This window comes from Palaemon carinicauda, chromosome 19 (genome assembly GCF_036898095.1).
Source record: "Palaemon carinicauda isolate YSFRI2023 chromosome 19, ASM3689809v2, whole genome shotgun sequence".
NCBI lineage: Eukaryota > Metazoa > Arthropoda > Malacostraca > Decapoda > Palaemonidae > Palaemon > Palaemon carinicauda.
In genome coordinates, this window is record NC_090743.1 from 83868530 (window position 1) to 83891029 (window position 22500).

Genomic DNA, 22500 nt, shown 5'->3' on the forward strand with positions numbered 1-22500 from the left:
TTTTTGCCCGCTAATGCAAATCACTCCGCTCCTCTCCCAGCCCCTCTAACTCACTGGGACCAAGATCTATAACCTTTCACCTTTAAAACTTCATCTCAACTCTTTGGCCCTCAACAGGACCTAAACACTGGGTCTTTTGACCCTGCCTGCTTAAAGCAGGCATTCATATAGGAAAATCTTTTGGACTCTGTCCCTGGCATGCCAGAGGCATATCCAGCGACACCAGGCAAGCAGTAATAAGTACTAATGCTTAAAACTGCTTTTTTTCCCCTCCCACTGAAAATCCTTCCCTCCTCTCCCAGTCTCTCTAACTTACTGGGACTAAACTCTTTAACCTTTCACCCTTGAGCTTAATCTCATCGCTTGGCCTGAACAGGCCTAACCACTTGGTCTGTTGACCCTGCCTGCCTAAAGCAGGCATTTCTATAAGTAAAGTCCTTTAACGGCGCCCAATCAGTGCTGGCCCTTGGGCTGAGCAAGCTCGCAACATGTTGTGAAACCTAAATTGACCTTTGTAAGCAGCAATAAGTACTTACACTTAAAACTGCTTCTTTCTTCTCCCACTGGAAATCCCCCTTTTCTCTCCCAGACTCTCCTACTCACTGGGACTCTCTGCTATACACCCTTTCCCCTACCACTATAAACCCTCTCTTCTCGCCCCCTAACTAGGAAAAAAAAAACTATATACTTTAAAAAAAAACAGTATATATATATATATATATATATATATATATATATATATATATATATATATACATATATATATATATATATATATATATATATATATATATATATATATATATATATATACACACACACACACTTCCAGGCCCCGCTGATCTGCAACCACCCCACCTAACCTACCCACCAGGGAAACCACCTAGGGGCTAGACGCACCGTCAAAAAGCCCCTGTCCGGAGAGAAGCTCCGGGCAATCTAATGAGGAAGAAGAAAGTTTATTGAGTTGGATACCCTATGATCTGCTGATCCTAATATGTCGTAAAATTCATTTGTCATCATCTAAGTGGTAATAACTGCCCTTCCTATCAAATTCAGTTAGTTCATTCATGATATGTTCTTCACACAAACCAACCCAGCTCAAATAAGAATATAGATTTTCGATAAAGTAAGTACTCTATGGCCGGTTGCTTTTTTGAATAATCGTAGAGGATTGATATTCTCTATTGAAAGTATAGATTTTTTATGGAGTAAGTACTGTATAGCTGATTATATTTGTGAATAATCGTGGGTGATTTGTATTCCCTATTGAAAATAAAGATTTTTTTTTAGTAAGTACTGTATAGCTGATTCTATTTGTGAGTACTGTATAGCTAATTCTATTTGTGAGATCGTGGATGATTTGTATTCCCTATTGAAAATATAGATTTTCTATGGAGTAAGTACTGTATAGCCGATTCTTTTTGTGAATGATCATGGATGATTTATATTCCCTATTGAAAGTATAGATTTTTTTATGGAGTAAGTACTGTATAACTGATTATATTTGTGAATGATCGTGGATGATTTGTATTCCTTATTGAAAATATAGATTTTCTATGGAGTAAGTACTGTATAGCTGATTATATTTGTGAATAATCGTAGATGATTTGTATTCCTTATTGAAAATAAAGATTTTTTTTTTGGAGTAAGTACTGTACAGCTGATTCTATTTGTGAGACCGTGGATCATTTGTATTCCCTATTGAAAATATAGGTTTTCTCTGGAGTAAATACTGTATAGCTGATTCTTTTTGTGAATGATCGTAGATGATTTGTTTTCCCTATTGAAAATATAGATTTTTTATGAAGTAAGTACTGTATAGCTGATTCTTTTTATGAATAATCGTGGATGATTTGTATTCCCTATTGAAAAAAAATTTTTTTAATGCTAAAAAACGGATTTTGAGCGAAGCGAAAAATCTATTTTTGGGTGAGATAGCCATGGCGTCCTGATGGAAGGTTCCTTTTTGGTAGCTTCCTTGGGTATAAGACTACTAAGATATTCCCAGAGAATTTAACCACAGGTTATCACAGAATTCTAACTTCTGGAGCGAGTATCTCAAAGGTTTCCCTTTAAGACATCGTATATCAACAGGGGACGCATGTCTGAACGCGCCACATAGCTATCTTCACCCCGAACAGAGTTAATGCTTCGGTGTGTAAGGGCTGAGAATAGCTGGGAGCCGCTCCACAGCCAATCTCACTCGTGGCTACTACTGATACTCGAGACGTAAACAAACGGACGCCATTGCTCAAATGACGTCACGCCCGTCTTCATCCTGAAGCCAGTTGCTGCCCATCACCATGATACAGTAGCACAGGGTGGGAACAAAACTGGACGAAGTAGTAGGGAGGGTCCATCAGGACGCCATGGCTATCTCACCCAAAAATAGATTTTTCGCTTCGCTCAAAATCCGTTTTTTGGGCTCAAGCCATGGCGTCCTGATGGAAGAGTACCAGAGAATCAATGTATCGTGGTAGATTTTCCCCTAGTATTAAGTGCCAAGGCATTGACAAAACAGCATAGTAATCTTTGATAAGAACCATAGGGAAGAAGTATCCTGCCCCCCTTGGCAGTGAAGTTCCCATGGGCTATGCCAACGTCAAAGTGGTATTGAAGGGCTATTCATTCTGATAGAAGAACTTGAAGAACTTAGAGATGAAGCTGAATGTTTGGTATTTGTATAGGAACATTCTGAGATTAGACCAGTGGTGGTTGGGCACTGTGTATTGAGTTCATCTCCCGGGTATCAAAAGTAAGTATTCGTGTTGGAACCTTACTTAATCAGAGTGAATATAATTTAAGATTAAGCATCTTAATTTCTTCATAACCATAAGGAAAGGGGGAATAAATAAAACTATGACAGGTATGTATTTCATAGTAAGTAGGAGCTGATTGAGACGCACAAGTAATAAAATAGAAATTTTATTTCACAAATGCAGAAATTGATTAATTTACAGCAATAAGTAAAGTTCATTTACAGTAATTATAATGTACATAGAAATAAAGGCTTGCTCTTGAATCTGAAAAGGAATTTCAAGATTATTAGTAGGTACTCGTTCTCGAGGAACGCAAGTCTTTGATTAAAAACACATCATGCTCAGGGCATGCGGCACTTGTGTGACACTATGGCATTTCACCTGGGATAAGAACAGTTATAAAAGCACTATGTGTTTTTCGACATCACTATGAATCGCTCGAGGGTCAACATAGGCACCCGAAGAGTTAGAGTCCCAAGTAACTCACTGTTCTACGCAGAGTTAGGTGCAGGATTCATAACACTACCTGCGGCTACCACAAAATGTTTGACTTCGTGCACTTGTTTCGCATAATGTTTAAAGAAAACTCGCGAGGACTTCCAGCCCGTGAAGTTTTTAAGGCTTTCAAAGTCCATGCTCTGAAAGAAATTCAGAGATGATGCCACTTTTCTAGGATCATGACCAGCGGGTGTACTGTTCGGATCCGCTCTGCGAATGAAGTAGGTGATTTTCGCTCTTAATTGTTTCAGTGACAGGTCGCTGCCCGATGTTTCTCCTTTGAAGAGTTGGCCTCCACCAAAGTTTGAAGTTCTGCGAAGATAGACCTTGAGGCTCTCTACTGGACATAGAGAGGCATCCTCCTTCAGGGGGCATATTCTCCAAGGGCCCCATCTTTTGGTGGGTAATTCATTTTTGGCGAGAAACGTCGGATCAGGGGAGAGGGTAACTTCTCCTGTATCGGTAAACAGGATGTGTCCCTCTTCTCTTGATAATGCCACTATTTCTCTGACTCGAGCTCCTGAAGCGAGAGCAAATAGAAATATAACTTTCTGAGTCAGATCCATGAGAGGGCATGAATCATTGTCCAAGTTGGAGGCGAAATGGAGTACCTTGTCTAGTGACCAGGAGATCGGTTTCGGTGGGGGTGCTGGGCGTAGGCGAGCACATGCTTTCGGTAGTTTGTTGAAGATGTCGTTGGACAGATCAATTTGGAAAGCATATAGAATTGGTCTAGTCAAGGCTGATTTGCAGGTTGATATCGTATTGGCTGCTAATCCCTGTCCATGAAGGTGAATAAAGAAGGACATGCAGAAATCAATCGTGATTTCTTTAGGATTTTTTGTCTTGACAAAGGAGACCCATTTCCTCCAGGATGATTCATATTGCCGTCTCGTGGATTCGTTCTTGTATTCCTCTAGGAAGTCCAGACTTTTCTTCGAGATCCCAAACCTCTTCTTTGCGGCTAGGGATAGAAAATCATGAGATGAAGGTCCTTGATTTTCGATGATGAAGCGAAGACAGTCGACTTCTGTACTTGTTGAGAGAGAACTGGGCCCGGGAGAGGGATCAGCTTGGGCTGCAGCTCCAGGACCAGGGGGTACCAGTTGCTCCGGGGCCACTTGGGAGCCACTAGGGCCGCTGTCCCTTTGAAGGTTCTCAGTTTGGAGAGGACTTTCAACAGAAGGTTGGTGGGGGGGAACAGGTAGATCTTGGACCATCTGTTCCAGTCCAGTGACATGGCATCCACTGCTTCTGCTTTGGGGTCCTCGTACGGGGCCACATACAGAGGAAGTTGATTGTTGTCGCTCGTTGCAAAGAGATCTATCTGAAGTTCTGGGACTTGGTGAGAGATGAAGGAGAACGATCTTGCGTCTAGAGACCATTCCGACTCTATCGGGTTTGTCCGAGATAGAGCATCCGCTGTCACGTTGCGGAATCCTTGTAGGTGAACTGCAGACAGGTGCCACTTCTTCTTCTCTGCCAGACGGAAGATTGGGAGAAGCACCTGATTTATCTGGGGCGATCTTGAGCCTTGGCGATTGAGACAACGAACTATCACCGAGTTGTCTAGGGTTAGACGGATGTGGATCGAGGGCGGCGGGGATAACTTCTTCAGTGTTAGAAGGACCGCCATGGCCTCCAAGATGTTTATGTGGAACGTCTTGAACAGGGGAGACCAGGTGCCTTGAGCCTGTTTTTGGTGGGAGTGACCTCCCCAACCTTCCAGTGAAGCATCCGTGTGGATGTTGAGTGATGGAGGAGGGTGTTGGAGAGGAATGGACCTTTTCAGGGCCTTTTCTTCCGACCACGGCTTTAGGAGACGTCGCAGTCTGTTTGGAAGCCGTCTCTTGAGGTCTCTTCGAACGATGGATGCCGAACGTCTCCAGACTCCCGCGGCATCCTTTAGCTGTGCGCGAAGCACTGGGTTTGTCACTGAGGCGAATTGTAGAGAGCCTAGAACTCGTTCCTGCTGTCGTCTTGAAATGCGTTTGGATTTCAGTAGTCGCTTGACAGACCCTGCTATTTCCTTCCTTTTCTTCTGGGGGATGGAAAGGCGGTGTGACTGAAGGTTCCAGTGGATTCCCAACCACTGAAACTTCTGAGCTGGAGAGAGGCGAGATTTTTTCTCGTTGATCTTGAATCCCAGGTGTTCTAGGTACTGGGTAACTTCGTTGCAAGATTTTGCACAATCTTCGGGTGATGGAGCCCAGACTAGCCAGTCGTCGAGGTAGGCCATCACCTGGACGTTTCGGAGGCGGAGTTGTTGTACTATGGCATCCGCCAGTTTTGTGTAGATCCGAGGGGCCACGTTGAGGCCGAAGGGCATGCCCCGGAAGGCGTAGCTTTTCCTTTGGAGTCGAAATCCTAGGTAGGAGGAAGCGTGATGGTTCATTGGAACATGCCAGTAGGCATCCGCCAGGTCTATGGAGACCGTGTAGGAACCTCGAGGCAGAAGGGTCCTTATTTGTTGAAGCGTCAGCATCTTGAATTTGTCGTTCGCTATGAACTTGTTGAGGGGGGATAAGTCCAGAATGACTCTGAGTTTGTCTGAGTCCTTCTTGGGGACACAAAACAGTCTCCCTTGGAACCTGGTGGACTTTACCTTCCTTATCACCTTCTTGTTCAAGAGGTCTAGAACATATTCTTCCAGAAGGGGGGTTGATTGTTGGAAGAATTGCTGGAAGATTGGGGGTGGTTGAGTCCAACTCCAGCCTAGACCCTTCTTGACGATGCTGTGCGCCCAGGGATCGAAGGTCCAACGATCCTGGAATTGGCGGAGTCTTCCTCCCACCGGAAGCACTTCATTGCTTCTGGTGTCCCGAGGGCTTGCTGCCTCGGCCGCTAGCTCCCTTTCCTCCTCTACCTCTGGAGGGACGGCGAGAGGCGTCTTTGCTTGCACCCCTGAATGAGCCTCTACCTTTGGCACGAAAGGTAGTTGACTGTTGCTCAAAGGCAGGGGTGAAGACCGGTGACTGTGACAACACCGGTTGGGGGACCAATTGAAAGGTCTGTTGTGGTTGGGCAACCACTTGGGAGGTAGCGGGTCCCGGAAACTGACGTCTTTGCTGACGTTGCTGGGGTTTTGGCTTTTGGGATTTCCTCTTAGGTTGAGGTCCGTCGTCCTGAGAGGGTTTCCTTTTTCTGGACATGCCCCACTTGTGGAGAAGGTTCCTATTCTCCGTGGCGGCTCTGTCAGTGATTTCCTTCACAAGGTCAGAAGGAAAGAGGTGTTTTCCCCAGATGTTGGAGGAAATCAGCCTCCGGGGTTCGTGTTTTACGGTGGCACCAGCAAACACGAATTCACGACAGGCTCTTCGAGCCTTTATGAAGTGGTACAAGTCCTTCATTACGGTTAACAAGTGGGATTTGGAGAGTACCATGTAGTGGTCTGGTACTCTGGTGTCACAGGCCATAACTTCGAGTTGGACTTGATGAGATAGGGATGCTGCAAGCCTCTCCTTCGTATCTTGTTCCCGACGAAGGAGGTGATCGTTGAGCTTAGGGAGGTCTTCATTAAACTGACGTCCGGCGACGTCAGGATCGAGCCTTCCCACGACGAAAGTATGTTGGACATCTTTCCAGTGTCGAGCGTCAGGGGGGGTCACTATGGAGAAGGGTCTGCACTCCTCCAATGCAGGGCAGGGTTTCCCTTCATCCGCAGCTTTAAGGCATGCAGCTAAGGCCTTTTCCAAAAATGGAAGAACCGCAGTTTCAGGTGCAACATAAGTAGGGTGCTTCTTGCTCAGGGCCGGAAGCTTAGAGCAGGTAAAGCCTCTACTCTTGAATGCGGCGGCTAGCATAGCCTGGGCCTTTGCGAGATCGAACACTATCTCTTCCTTAGGTTCGGTCTCTTCCTTCGAGGCAGGTTCGGAACGAAGACGGACGTAACAGTCCGGGTAGGCCTCAAAGTTTGGGAAGAACTCCACGTCTTCCAAAGGGACCGTGCCGATCTTATCACTGACGAAGATCCTGCCGGTCGCGATAACCATATGCTCAGCATACCTCCACGGGTTGGCATGTGAGCAAGCGGGGAGATCCTTGACCGAAATCCTCTTCGGTTCTCTGGATCCTATCATAGACCTGATGGACTCCTGGTTCTCCTTCAGCCTGTCGTCCATGACGGCTCTAATCAGTCGGATCAATTCTTGAGTGGAAGAAGAAGGATCCGGAGTCGAGGAGGTAGACGGAATAGACACTTCCGTCGGTGTAGGAGTAGGAGGGGGGATGGACGGAGGAGCGACCTCTTGCTCCGACTCGGCGTATTCCACCTTGTCTTCGTCATCTTCGGCTCCTTGAGCCATAAGCGTTTTCTCCGTGTCTTCCGAGACATCCGAAATCTGTTCGTCATCTTCGGAATCCAAACGGCACTCGTGCATGGACTGAGCCATGACTACATCAGGTTCCACCGTAATTTGGACAGTGGGGATCACGTCTTTGGGTACCACTGAATCAGGGGAGGCCTTAGGGAACAAAAGTGACCTCAGTTCTTCGGTGGCCAGGTAAGGTCCGGTAGCATTTTTCTGGAAGCCACGCACCCACTTGCGCAGCTTTTCACGAGAAATGTCTCTGATCTCCGCTGAGGGAGGGTTATGGAAGGCTTCAACTAGGTGAGCCTGACAGACCGTACAGTTCAGTGGATTCCAAAACTTCAAATCCCCTTTCTTGTCTGCACAAGGGGCGTGAGTCCTGCAAGCCGTATGCCCGTAAAACTGCGGGCGTTTCACAGCGCAGAAGGCGAAATCACACTTCATCTGCTCCTCCTGTGGAAGAAAGAGAAAATGAGTATGGGGGAGTCATAAGAATGGCTCTTAAACTAAGTTAATATTAATTATTAATTTTAACTTAATGAAGGGTGTGATGCATAGAGATTGAAATAGTAAAGGAGAACATACTCCATGCATCTCGCCCGGCTGGTTACCATAAGCTTGGTCCTTGGATAATCCGAGTGACCGAAGGCACCGGATATAATTCCTTAGAGTTCCATAGTATATTGGAAATCCGTGGAAAAAACCCAAGGGCAAGATTGGGACCGAGATCATTCGGTCCCAAGCTAGGGGCTAGAAGGCCTCTTTTTAAGGTAACTGCTTCTGGCAACCAGCTGTGCTAAGATGCACGCAGCATGCTGGAATTTAGAAGAATGCAAAGAGACAGCATGATCACTAGCAGAACAGTACCAAGGTACTGATCTTAATAGTAGAAACAGTCTATCTGTTTGCGATATAGGGCTATCATTGTCATATGATAGCTATAAGAAGGGGGTGCAAGTATTCTTGACGCCTCCGGGGGTATCCGGCAAGCCGCCGGCATGCCGGAGTTCGCTCCAGCAGAGATTCTGGCATTAGGACAGACAATGTTTAAAGTCAGTCATAAACCAGGTTGGCGGCCGCCGGCACAACGGCGGCACGCCGGCAGGGAGCGGCGGCTCCGGCAGTCGGAGTATGCCGGATTGGTGACTGGGATAAGGATGGTTAAAGCGGTACCGGGTTGCCGGCAGTAGATGCCGGCACTCCGGCGGCCGACCGGCGAGCGGACGACAAGCTAGGAGGAGGAGAGCCACCGGTAGTAGCCGGCGGCAGCCGGCAGTCCCTCGGTACACGGGGGGCTGGCGGCAAGGTTAGGGAGAGTCACCAAGGTAGGAGGCAGGTATTGCCGACAATAGAGGCGGCAAGAGACCGGCACCCGGATAGGGAGAGAGACAGGGGGGAGGGAAGGAATGCAGGAAGTTCCGTCATGGACTCCGGACATCCCCCCCTCCCCTGAGAGGGTGTACCCATGATAGAGGCAGGCTCTAACATCCAGGAGCAGGGGTCACTGAGGACCGGGAGCAAGGTAGCCCAAGGGAGGGCTAGGGGACACCCACAGGGGAGGGGAGACTCCCATATGCAGAACTATTCTAGCAACTAACCCCATAGGACACTATGAAGGTATATGTACCAGAGCGGACTGCACATGGAAGCTCGGGTAGCCCTACTATTCCACCCTAGGGAGGAGTTGTAGGACAGGGGACAGATGGGTATAGCCTAACCTAAGCATAGGCTAGGCTATACAAGAGATAGGTGGGGAAGGAGAAGAGAGAAGTCTTCCAAGGAAGGGTTTCTGTACCAGAGCGGCCAATAGGGAAAGGGAGGACACTCCCTAACCTAAGATCAGGCAGATCGGCTAAAACGGTGCATGAGTACAGTTTCAGCATGGAACAGAGAAACCTTCCTAACCCAACCTAGAGCAGGGCTAAAAGTCCTGAACTAGGAAAGGAAGAAGACATATCGCTATCGCAGGAAAGTCATAGACGATCCTAGCCATAGAGGTAGGGCTAGCCTAATCTCACTCTCGGACGCAACCCTAAGGGAGGTTCATTCCCTTAGGGAGGACAGAGAGGCGATATATACTCTATTAGACAATTGATCCCTTTACTCAGAAAAGGAATCAAGGCTAATTAGAGGGAATGCCAAGGCAGGGGATGAAGGAAGCATATAGGGGTCCTACAAGTAGGTTAGGCTAGAAAGAGTCACTGACTAGCCTATCCCCTATATGGTCCCTGAAGGCGAAAACATTTGCATCACTGTCAAAAGTATTGTAAAATAATGCCACTATCTTCATAACTTAGCCTAGGATCACTAATAAATCATGCATGAACACTTGTATGTAGGCTCCTGGCCTGGGGGCTATAGTAGCCGACTGGTATGAGGTTAATCGATGACCGATAAAAAGCGTCTAAACACGATATAAAAGTTCCTAGCTATGAAGACTAAATAAACTAATGTAATCGATTAGTAAATAAGGCCGGAAAACGTTGTTGTGGCTAACTAAATAAGGCATGCATAACAACAACGACGCCATAAAATGGCGGGTCCGGTAGAGGCACAGCTCTGCCACAAAACAGCAATTATCTCGGAAAGTAATATTTACTTTACGGCCAGAGCTTAATTAAACAATACTGGAACCTTGTACTCAACTTTCCAGAAGAAGGCGAGGCTGAAGGTAACGACATAACGAAGATGCAAAACGATAAAGGTAACACAGGGAAAATCCGTCTAAGTAGGGCAGCTACTAAACAAAGGATGAAGACGGGCGTGACGTCATTTGAGCAATGGCGTCCGTTTGTTTACGTCTCGAGTATCAGTAGTAGCCACGAGTGAGATTGGCTGTGGAGCGGCTCCCAGCTATTCTCAGCCCTTACACACCGAAGCATTAACTCTGTTCGGGGTGAAGATAGCTATGTGGCGCGTTCAGACATGCGTCCCCTGTTGATATACGATGTCTTAAAGGGAAACCTTTGAGATACTCGCTCCAGAAGTTAGAATTCTGTGATAACCTGTGGTTAAATTCTCTGGGAATATCTTAGTAGTCTTATACCCAAGGAAGCTACCAAAAAGGAACCTTCCATCAGGACGCCATGGCTTGAGCCCAAAAAGTACTGTATAACTGATTCTTTTTGTGGATGATCGTGAATGATTTGTATTCCCTATTGAAAATATACTTGTAATTGTTTTGGGGCAAATACAAACCCTTTGCTATTTATATGAGTATTACTTTTGGCGAAGCTAAAGATTAGCCAAGACAATTTCAGTGAGGGATAACTACCCCCAACCGGTATTTACTGGGTGGGGTCTGGGGTAGACCGGCTACCCCGCTCACTCACACCAGTCGGCTGCGTAACCAGTTTTGCTTTTAGCTCGGTAGATTGCAGGCATACCGTCTCTCTCCTGTATTTTGACTTGCCATGACTATTAATTCGCTTTTTTTTTTTTTTTGTTACAGGTGTGTGTATGCTTGCAGTCGAGGTATGCTGACATGTAGTCATGAAGGCCGCACATGCAGTACCTTCATGTCGTCCATTGAGATGGACCCTTACCTCCTGTGCCCGGCTTGCCGGGCCATCGGTGGGCATGGGACGATATCTGTGACGAGTGTCGGGAGTGGCCTGCCTCCCAGTGGGAGAGGTCCGGGCGTAAGAAGAAGAGGAAGTCTAATCGCGATTCTTCGCCTTTGGGGTCTTCCTCGAAGTCGAAGGAGTCGCGGTCTTCTGCCTCTTCTACCCCCCCCCCCCATCTCTTTTCGAAGCTGTTCCTCTTCTGGGGTACAACTGAGTAGCAGCGCAGGGCATGTGACTCCAGGTCAACCTTGTGGGATAGGCGAAGGTGTTGACTCCCTTAGCGAGTCTGCTCCTTCCCTTCCCCTAGGAAGCGCCTGCTCTTTTTCTGATATTGCATACGTTTTTTTGCCATCGCTCGGCATAGATGGTCCCCTCTCAAAGGAAGCTCTCTTTGAGCTCCATTAGTTAGGAGCGGAGAAAAGGCAGTCATCTCCTTCCTCCGTGGAGGTCGATCCTCCTTTTGTGTGTGCAGGCGCTGCAGCCCGTCGGTCAGGCTCTTGAGTGTTTCCGACGCCGAGGTTTTTGCTGATCCATCAGGGGTGGTGGCAGAACAATCTCTGAGGCCGGTTTTCTCCTTCGGGGGAACAAATCTCTCGTTTGCGAGAGAAGACCGCCTTTGGCTTTAGGTGGTCCTCATACGCCTACAGTTCTTCTCCAGGGGCAGAGAGAGAGCCTTGTCTTAAACGATGTTCTCCTTTGGGAGAACAATCCTTCTGTTCGGAGGAGGTAGCTCTTGAGCTTCAGTCAGAGTCTGATCTACGATCCTCTCTGGAGGTTTGTAGGGTGGAAGGGTTTGTGACCCCTCTCCATCTAGACGTTCTCATCCTCGGGCTGTGAGATGTCTTTGAACCTGTTGGTTCTCCTCATGTTGACCCTTTGGGGTCTTGTGACGATCATCCTTTGGGCTGGCGTGATCGTGAGCCTTCGAGCTGTCATGTTGATCTTGCGGATTCTCATGTCCCTAAGAGTCCTTCGGGTTCTTGTCGCGTTGAACCTTCAGGTTCTTGCGACTTGGAACTCTGAGTTCCAGTTACCCTGAGCCCTTGAGCTTTCGTAACGGTGGTTACGTTGAGACTTCGGGCTCTCGTGCCATCAGTCACGCTGGACCTTTGGGTTCTCGTGACAGTAAGATCTTGGTCTCCCATTACGTTGACCCTTCGGGGTCTCGTAATCCTGGTTATGCTGAGTCCCCGACCTCTCATGCCTCTTGTGACGTTGACCCTTCGGGGTCTCGTGGCAGGGAAACCTCGGTTTCTCATTACAATGACCCTCCGGGGTCTTGCAACCCTGGTTATGCTGAGCTCTCGGGCTTTTGTGCCTCTCGTCATACTGAGCCTTCGGGGTCTCGCAACCCTGGTTATTCTGGTCCCTCGGGCTCTCGTGCCTCTCATCATGCTGAGCCTGCTGGTTCTGAGGCAGGGAATGTTTGGTTGCCCATTGCACTGACCCTTCCGGGTCTTGCAACACTGGTTTCGTTGAGCCTGCGGGCTCTTGTTCCGGACACTACGCTGAACCTTCAGGTTCTCATAGCTGGGAGCTCTCCTCGTTGCGCAAAACCTATGGGTTCATGAGGTCGCGCTGAACCTGTCAGTTCTCGTGACTGCGTCATGGTGAGATTTACTCTCACGACAGAGAATCTTCGGACTTGTCGCGCAGAGCCTTTGGGCTTACACGACTGGCACTACGCTGAATTTTCGGGTTCTCATAGCCCTCATCTTGTTAGTGTCAATCCTACAGGATTTAGTGACGAGGTACCTCATGGTCCTTGTCGCATGGATTCCTATGGGTCACGTGACCTGGAGCTGCACTCCACGGTAGCTCCTCCCCCTGGTTTTCCTCCTTTGGCTCCAGCTCAGTCTCGTGCTGCGCTGCGCGACACGTTCGCAGCGTCAGCGCATGACGTTCCAGTGTCTCGTACTAGACAAGGTTCTCACTAATTATCATCCTCACAAAACCAGTCTTGCCTCTCTCCTGTGGTTGCTTCGTCCTAGGAAGAAATTCCATTGCCGTTTCTGGCTGCAGAAGGTCACACTTCTCGGAGTAACCCTTCCACCAGGAGAGATGACCATCAGTCTCTCCAGTCTCAGAAGCTTCCATCGCCTCAGAGATAGCAGTTCACCCACGCTACAAGGCCCAGACTTTATCCCTAAGGGTAGGCCTGTGCCGATCTTTCCTGCTGGGAAGCCTCCTACAGGTAAGAGGGCTAAGAAACCTTCCGAGGTTCCTAAGCCCTGGGATTCATGTCTTCCTAAAGACCTCCCCTTTAGTTCTTTGGGATTTCGCAACCCTCCATGGCTTCGAGCATTATTCAATGTATTGCGTCAAGTTGTGACGAGGGTCACTCCTGGCTCCCAGTCCTTAGGAGGCCCTCTGAGGATCCTTCTGTTGCCACCTTTCATTCCTAGGGCTTCTCCTGCCGACCCTAGGAGGAGTTTGGAGGATTCCGCTCCTGCGGTTCCCCCTGTTAGGGAGAAACCCTAGCCCCTTGCAGTTCAAAGTCCCTCAGGCCAGACCTAAAGGGAAGAGGAAAAGGATTCGTCCTTCATCTCCCTAGGAAGACACTACTATCTGCTACAGGGACTCTTTTCGTCCCTCCCTGGTCGAGATAGTGCCTAAGGAGGCACGACCTGTGACTGGGCGTGACGGACCCCCTCCAGCTGGAGACTTCCATCCTTCCTGCAGAACAGCAGAGCCTGCTAGGCCCTCGATGATGGAGGAACGCCTGCCCCAGGGCAGGGAGCCGAAGGATTTATTTACAATCTTTAAGTCCTCGGCTAGGCTTTCCCCTTTGTTGCCTCATAGGCAACTGGAAGCGAAGACATCCACAGCAGCTTCACTGTCTCCAGTCTATCCAGTCTATCCACTCCTGGCTCCTATGGGTGAGACCCCGGATGTGAAATGGCAAAGCGATCTCAAGGACGACGCTTTGCCAGCTGCCACTAGTCTAAAGCTAACAGAGGATGAGAGGAAGGAATCAGAGGATGCCTTCTGGCAGGTCTTATCCTACATTCGATCCACCAATGGACTACCAGATTCATTTGTAGCACCTCTGGATGGAGAGGAACTGGTCCTTGACCAGTTTTATGATACTCTTAAACCCCTGAAGGCCAGTGCAGCTGTGGCCTGGTTAAAGGGATTGGGGAGTACCAATCAGAAGGCAGTGTCCAAGGCAACTGGGTCCACCTCCTCTCTCCGCTCCAACTTGTCCTCAAAGTTCCTCCCTCCTCCGTATGTGTTTCAGAGGAGGTACTATGAGATCCTCGGTGAGTCTCTCCCTACCTTGCGTCTAGACCATTCCATAGAGGCGCTCTTGGGTGCCAAGTCCTTCGAAAAACTTACGAGATTGCCAGTCTCTTTCTCGGCCTCCGAGAACCTCAACCAGAAGGTCACGAAATATGCCATGCAGGCTCCTTGATGGCTCGACTTCTGGTTGTGGTCTTTTGGACAACTCATTTGATCTAAGGATCTGTCTCGGGAGTTGTAGGGGTCTAAGCAAAAGTCCTTTCGTGGAGAAAAGGAAAGAGGGGATCCGGCTGAGATCGGTCCCATTAGGACAGGCAGTCCTCGCATTTGTCCACCTGTGGGGGGATGCCTGCAAAGCCATTGGCAGTGGTGGCTTCATCATGGGGTCGAGCCCTGGACGGTCGAGGGGATTCGTTTAGTGTATCGAATCCTGCTCACTCTCTCGTTCCACTGACTAGAGTGGCACTTCCATCAAACTCCTATTGTTAGGTTGTTTGACTTTGAAACTACCTAGTTTCATTCTATTTTTAACTGCCCTCTTTTTCTTTATCAAGGCGGGTGTCTTGTTTACTTTTGGCACGTTGTGAGTGACAAGCTTTAGTCAGGTTTGGGAAGCCAGATGGACCAGTTCTCGTAATGCAGTCGAGAAAGAGCAGCAGACACAGCTTTGGAGTATCTCTTAGTTGGTGGTGACTTGTCCTCAACCTAGTCCTTGATGTCGAGATGGTTTTGAAGAGTTATTCTTCGGTGGCAGCAAAGTGGCTGTCGTATCGACACTGTCGTGGTAGTTCCCGCAGTGTTCGATTTATTTTTGTATAATTCTTTTGTAAAATAAGCTAGGTTAAGGTACTTGAATATTTTCTGTTTTACCCACCCCTTTGGTTGTTGCAGTCCATCAGTTCATTCCAGTCCCAATTCTTTTAGTTTTTTTTAAAGAACCTGTTGAACCATTAAGGCGGTTCATAACATTGGCGACCTTGCCAGGATTGGGTCTGTTTTAGCTGGTGGTTCTGTGACATCTTTGGGGGTGGGTGATAGAGTGATCTGGAAAAAAAAAATTTTTGATTTTTTTTTGTGAGTGTGAGTGTGGAGGTGTTAGGTTGTTTCACTCTATTTTTAACTGCCCTCTTTTTCTTTATCAAGTCGGGTGTCTTGTTTACTTTTGGCACGTTGTGAGTGACAACCTTTAGTCAGGTTTGGGAAGCCAGATAGACCAGTTCTCGTAATGCAGTCGAGAAAGAGCAGCAGACACAGCTTTGGAGTATCTCCTAGTTGGTGGTGACTTGTCCTCAACTTAGTCCTTGAGGTCAAGATGGTTTTGAAGAGTTATTCTTCGGTGGCAGCAAAGTGGCTGTCGTATCGACACTGTCGTGGTAGTTCCCGCAGTGTTCGATGGACGTCCTCGAGGATCAGGGATTGTTTATGAATGTTTATATGTTGAAAGAGCCAGTGTATGGGCTCGTATTTATTGTTTGTTTAATAATGAGAAGTTTCTCTTATTAATTTTTCGTGGCTGCTGCTTACTGGGTTTTTGCGGATGACTATTTTTAATTGTGTTTTTTTTTATTTACTTTGAATTTCAGTAAACTGTATTTGTGATTTTAAAGGTTTTGTGGTAACGATCATTTATGTCTCTGTGCTTCCCATTACCTGTACTCATTGTAATTATTGTATATAATTTATTTTTGTATAATTCTTTTGTAAAATAAACTAGGTTAAGGTACTTGAGTATTTTCTGTTTTACCCACCCCTTTGGTTGTTGCAGTCCATCGGTTCATTCCAGTCCCAATTCTTTTAGTTTTTTTTAAAGAACCTGTGGAACCATTAAGGCAGTTCATAACACCTATGCAAAGGGATCCACACAGGAGTTTTGCCCTCAGGGCAGAAGTCCAGACCATGTTGGAAAAGGGCGCTCTCTAAGAGGTCCTCGACGGGTCCCCAGGCTTCTACAGTCGACACTTTCTTGTGAGAAAGGCATCTGGAGGCTGGAGAACAGTCATCGACCTCTCAGCACTGAACAAGTTTGTCGAACAGACCCCGTTCAGAATGGAGACCACAGACACGGTCAGACTAGCGATAAGACCGCAGGGTTTCATGTGCACTCTAGATCTGAAGGACATACTTCCAGATCCCAATCCACCTTTCTTCCAGGAAGTATCTAAGATTTATGCTGTGCCAGAAGCGTTACCAGTTCAGGGTGCTGTATTTCGGTGTTTCCACAGCACCCCAGGTCTTCAAGAGAGTGTTCACCTTAGTGTCATCTTGAGCTCACAGAGTCGGCATCTGTCTCCTAAGATACTTGGACGACTGGCTGATTCTGGCAGACTCGGAGGCAGTCCTTCTCCGCCACCAAGACGAGCTTCTAAGGTTTTGCCAGGATCTGGGGATTGTGGTAAACCTCGAAGTCTCATCTGCTTCCCTCTCAAGAACTGGTATACCTAGGCATGCACATAGACACCCTAAGGCACAAAGCTTTCCCATCAGACGAAAGAATTCAGAGTCTGAGTATGATAGCACAGATCTTTGTCTGGCGGGAAGAGCTCCCAGTGCAGAGTTGGCTTCGCCTTCTTGGTCACCTGTGTTCTCTGACCCGATTAGTTCCCAACTGATGCCTCAGGATGAGATCTTTCCCCTGGCATCTGAAATCCCTGTGGAATCAGTCCAGCGATTTCAGGGATCATCTAGTTTGCATAGGTCCAGAGGAACGGTCGGATCTCAAATGGTGGCTGGCGGATCGGAACATCTGCAGAGGGGTCGATCTTCTCGTTTCTTCCCTGGAGTTGATGCTCTTTTCAGATGCATCAAAAGAAGGGTGGGGGTCCCACATGCTGCACCACTACATCTCCGGCCAATGGTCTGATCAGAAAGGTACCAGCACATAAATCTCTTAAGAGATGAGGGCAGCCTTTCTGGTCCTCAAACAGCTCCACCAGGTCCTAGCAGGGCACACTGCGGTACTGATGGGTAACAGTACCATGGTAATAGCTTATATGAACAAACAGGGCAGTACATTTTCGCAGCAACTGTGCCATCTTGCAGTAGAGATACTCAGATGAGCAGAAGACAACTTGGTGACCCTGTCAGGTTAATTCATTGCTGGCAATCTGAATGCACTGGCAGACAAGCAGAGCAGAGTGACTCAGATAGTTGGCACGTAGAGGTCTTTGAATCTTCTTATAGACAACAAAGTCCTGACTTTGTGAGGTTCCCCGACTGTGGATCTGTTCGCAATGGTCCTGAACTTCAGGCTCCCTTTATACTGCTCCCCAGTCCTGGATCCCCAAGCTCTTTGGCAAGATGCTTTTCAGCAATGGTGGATAAACCTGGACGCTTACTCGTTTCCCCTGTTCTGTCTGATAAGAAAAGTCCTCAATGAGGTACGGGCAAGTAACAACTTACAGATGACTCTTATAGCTCCGCTATGGTATCGTGCAGAGTGGTTCCCGGACCTTCTGCAACTCCTCACGGAGATTCCGAGGGAACTTCCTCCACGGCACAATCTACTCAAACACCCTCATGCCAACATCTACCACAGAACTGTAGCTTCACTTCAGCTTTACGCCTGGAGGCTGTCCAGCACCTCCTCATAAAGAGAGGCTTTTCACAACCAGTAGCGAAAAGAATGGCTGGACACATCAGACAATCGACAGAGGCAGTCTTCCAGACAAAGTGGTCAGTTTTCTGTGGTTGGTGTCGTGGAAGGGGTATCTCTCCCCTCGATGCCACTGCTCCAACTGTAGTGGAGTTCCTTGTATACCATCGGGAAGAAATTTTTCTCTCGGTCTCAACAGTTAAAGGCTACCGCTCAGCCTTGAGTCTCACCTTTAGACTGAAAGGAGTTGATATTTCCTCCTCATTGGAACTTTCTATGCTCATATGCAGTTACAAGCTTACTTGTCCCCAGTTAAAGCTTAGATGGTGTTCCTGCTCGCTTTGGCTTCGGCCAAAAGAGTCGGTGAACTACATGGTCTATCCGCTGACGTCTCCCATTCCAGGGGATGGGGAGAAGTAATCCTTAATTACGTCCCTGAGTTCGTTGCTAAGATTCAAAATCCGGGTGTGCTGGACTCCAGGTACGTCCCATTCCGGATAGAGAGTCTTCGTTCTGTAACCGAAAATCCAGACCAACTGTTGTTATGTCCAGTAAGGATTCAGAGGTGTTACTTGAAAAGAATAGCAGCAGCTCGCCCATATGTGCAAGGGAAGGTCAAGAGGAGGGTCACTAGGAATACGATTTCCTCTTGGATCAGGAAAGTGATTGAGAATGCTCTCAATCCAGATGCTTCTCCGTCCAAACGACTCAGAGCTCATGACGTCAGGGGCATCGTAACGTCCCGAGCATTCAAGAAAAAACTCTGTGGCGCAGGTACTGCAAGCTGGCGTGTGAAAGTGTCAGACGACCTTCACTGCCCACTACCTGCAAGACGTAACCCACAGGAACATGGAAACCTTTTCCATTGGTCTTGTAGTGGCTGCACAACAAGTGGTCTAATGCCTCAAGCTCCTTGATGGACAAGTAGTAGAAGGTTGAGGGCTAAGGTTACCTGGGTTAGTCTGGGGTGAATGAGAAAGAATGTCTGGCCCCTTTCTTTCTTTCACCTTCTTCACCCCCTGGGGAAAACAACTCCGCAAGTTCCCAGCATAGCTGACTGCACCTCTGTAGGTAAGACTCAAATCCCTTGTGCATTCTGAGTATTATACATAATACTTTATGTCCCCAATACCTCTTGAGGGAGGGTACTGGGTAAGTCTTTGAACTCTAGGCTTGTAATCGAGTTCCTATATAAAGACAGGCCACTAGTCTCTCTCACACAAGCTTTTGCAGGCCGCTATCAGTGCGTTAATTTGTATTGACATTTGATTTTAGCGAGGGTAGTTTTCCTCCTACTTCAATTTCAGATCGAAATAGAGAGAACCCCGGGCCATAGCTAAGGCCAGTTGGTAGGACTTCCTCCCTCCTAATAGTAAGTCTTCCTGTAAATAGCGAAAGCTTTGTATTTGCACCATAAATAAAAAATTTGGAGATAATTTTTGTTTTTCCTGGCATACAAACCTGGAGCTATTGATACAAATTGCCCCGCCACACTGCCCCCCAACAATTCCTGCCAGAAAGCAAAAGTGGTTACTCAGCTGACTGGTGTGAGTGAGCAGGGTAGCTGGTCTACCCCACCCCTCACCTGCTAACTAGCAGTTTTGGGTAGTTATCTCTCACTAGAATTGTCTTGGCTAGTCTTTCAGCTTCGCCAAAAAGTAATACCCCTATAAATAGCTCCAGGTTTGCATGCTAGGAAAAATACAATTTATCTCCAATTTTGTTACATTTTTTATGAAGTAACTACTGTATAAATTATTGTAATTATGAATGATCGTGGATAATTTGTACTCTGTTGAAAGTATATATTTTCAATGGAGTAAATACTTTATGGCCGATTCCATTTTTGAATGATTCTAGAGGATCTGTACCTGGTGTTGATCATTCTTATCGGTTAATTTAACAATTTTTTAATTAGAATTGGTTTAATCTTACCTGTAGCCATATCAGGGACAGGCATCGATGGCATCGATGGCTGTGTCATGGGTGGAGGATGGTTCGTCCTGCTAGGGGGTGCGGGTGGTGGCCTAACAGGCGGTGGCATGGGGCGTTGGGGCCTTCGGGGATGTCCTCCCAAGGGCATATACCGAGTCTCTGGAAGACCAGGGAGACCGTTGGTGTTTCCATACATCCGGGCTCTGCCATTCCTGAGAAAAGGAATATATGGAATTTGAATCTCGATTTGGATAGCTGAAAATAGAATTAGTTTTATTATTTTTAGAACCTAGGTAAGTCTTGACAAATTCATTGATTATATCAAAATAAGATATGGAAATATATTTTTTATGTATTTTATTACAACAATGTTATATTTATGCTATACCATCACAAATGAATATTCCTTATGAATTGACTCTAAAGTCTGTAGTATTTAATATTAATTAGTTAGTGCATAATGTCTCTTAGTCTTTATAATTATTGGAAATAAAAAATCCTGTAAATGCTATTTTTAATCGTTTTGAATCATTGAATGTATAATCTAGAACTCTCCGCAAAATCTTATATCTACTATTTTGAAACCTTTAAAGGCGCACCTCATTTTGAGGAAATGCACCCTGTCACACCTTTACTGTGCTGTACTCTCCCCTGGACCCTCACTATCTACTTGGTTAATTGCCGGGCAGTAAGGGTATACAGGGTGTAATTCATCAGAACGAGGTGTGCGAGGAATGCCTGTGTCCAACTCTACAGGCCATTGTTCATTATACCCTTATCTCATTTGAAAAGCCTCTTTAGCATATCCTTCGAAACCCTGTTACCTGAATCATGCAAAGGTGGCACCTGTATTTAGGGAAAATAAGCCTCATGCAACGCAAGACTATAAACTGACCTTGGATTTTGATTTCGGCTCATACTGAAGGTTCCTCAGGCGGCAGTGTCAATGTCTGGAAGAGTTATATGAATTTTACCCTAAGTCTGTTGGTAGTCCTGTTTATGTAAAATCGAATACCAGCGCGTTGGTTTAAATGAATGGTAGAAGCAGGTGACAGTGACAATGCCCTAGAGACTGAAACATATATACATATGGTCAGCACCTAAGCCTCCCCCCTCTTGATCCAAGCTAGGACCAGGGAGGACTAGGCAATGGCTGTTGATGACTCACAGGTAGACCCATAGACTCCCACAAACCCCCCATCCCTAGTTCACAAGGATGGCGAAGTTGTAGACACTACAAGAAACTAGCAATTTTGAGCGGGTCTCGAACCCCAGTCTGGGAGATCGCCAGGTAGAGACATAAGTTTGTGTTCTAGACCTTTATCAGACCTTTTACATATTACTATTTACTGTAGATAAGGTGTCGGACGTCAGCTGATTTGGTTGATAGAGGTGTTGAGTAGAAATAGATATGAATGGGGTGCGACGGGTTTGGGGAGAAGTTGCAATGGATAGAAACAGGTGTAGAAAGTTGCCTCGAGCGGCCGACCCTGCTATACAATGAAGTTGATAAGGTCGAAAGGAGAAGGTTCAGATACCTTGTTTGAAGTATCGAGGCTTAATTTTTAAAAGTATAATTACTCGTATTTTGGTGACATTTTTGCATTATGATTATTCAAAATAAAGTTAGGAAGGGAGCGCTTGACTTGCATCATTTCAAATATCTAGTTGAAACTTTAAATGATACTTTACTATAATCATACCTTGATTGTAATTCTTACATATCCAGTTACGCTAATTTCAACTGTTACTTTGCAAAATCTAGAAAGTTTTTATGTGATGTTAATTAAAAAGAAAATAGATTAGGTAATCGCAAAACTACTCGAATGCGGTAGTGGTAATTATAATCTCGTTCAACCAAGATTTTTTTTTCTGGTGAGAATGTTGATTCAAACGAGCCATAGTAAAAGTAAATATTCAAAGTGTGTTAGTCGATGTTTTTGATGAAAGATATATTTTAAGGTTGTATAATTACTATAATATGACATATCAATTTCTCTATTCATTCGAAATTTACACACACATGTATATATATATATATATATATATATATATATATATATATATATATATATATATATATATATATATATATATATATATATATATGTATGTATATATATAAATATATATATATAATGTGTATATATATATATATTATATATATATATATATATATATATATATATATATATATATATATATATATATATATATATATATATATATGTGTATATTAATATATGAGGATGGCTCCCTTGTCTGGGCCTTGTCCGGGCACTAAAAATATATTATACTATGGCTCGTGACTGGGAACCAAACATATAATATGATATATACTACGAGTGGCAAGTTAATTAACCTCTTGAATTCCAAACTCCCTTGTTTGCCTTAACATTAAAATTGTTACACATTAAAAAAATTAATACACGAATTCTGAGACCGTTAAATAACTCCCAGACTGGGTAATTACTCTGAAGTATTGTAAAGATGTATTTAAAACTTGCTGTGGTTCTTAAGAGGTAACGAGCGGAATCTGGTTCCAAATAATGATTGGAATAATACACTCTTTACAAAAAAAAAAAAATATATAT

At 46.0% G+C, this 22500-nt stretch overlaps 1 protein-coding gene across 1 annotated transcript in view; it reads right to left on the bottom strand.

Moving 5' to 3' along the window:
- Window positions 1–22500, bottom strand: part of LOC137658699 (putative leucine-rich repeat-containing protein DDB_G0290503) — a 107418-nt gene that overhangs the window by 38591 nt on the left and 46327 nt on the right. Inside the window, 1 exon segment of the mRNA XM_068393690.1 lies at window positions 19907–20118. Coding sequence (XP_068249791.1) covers window positions 19907–20118 — 212 coding nt within the window.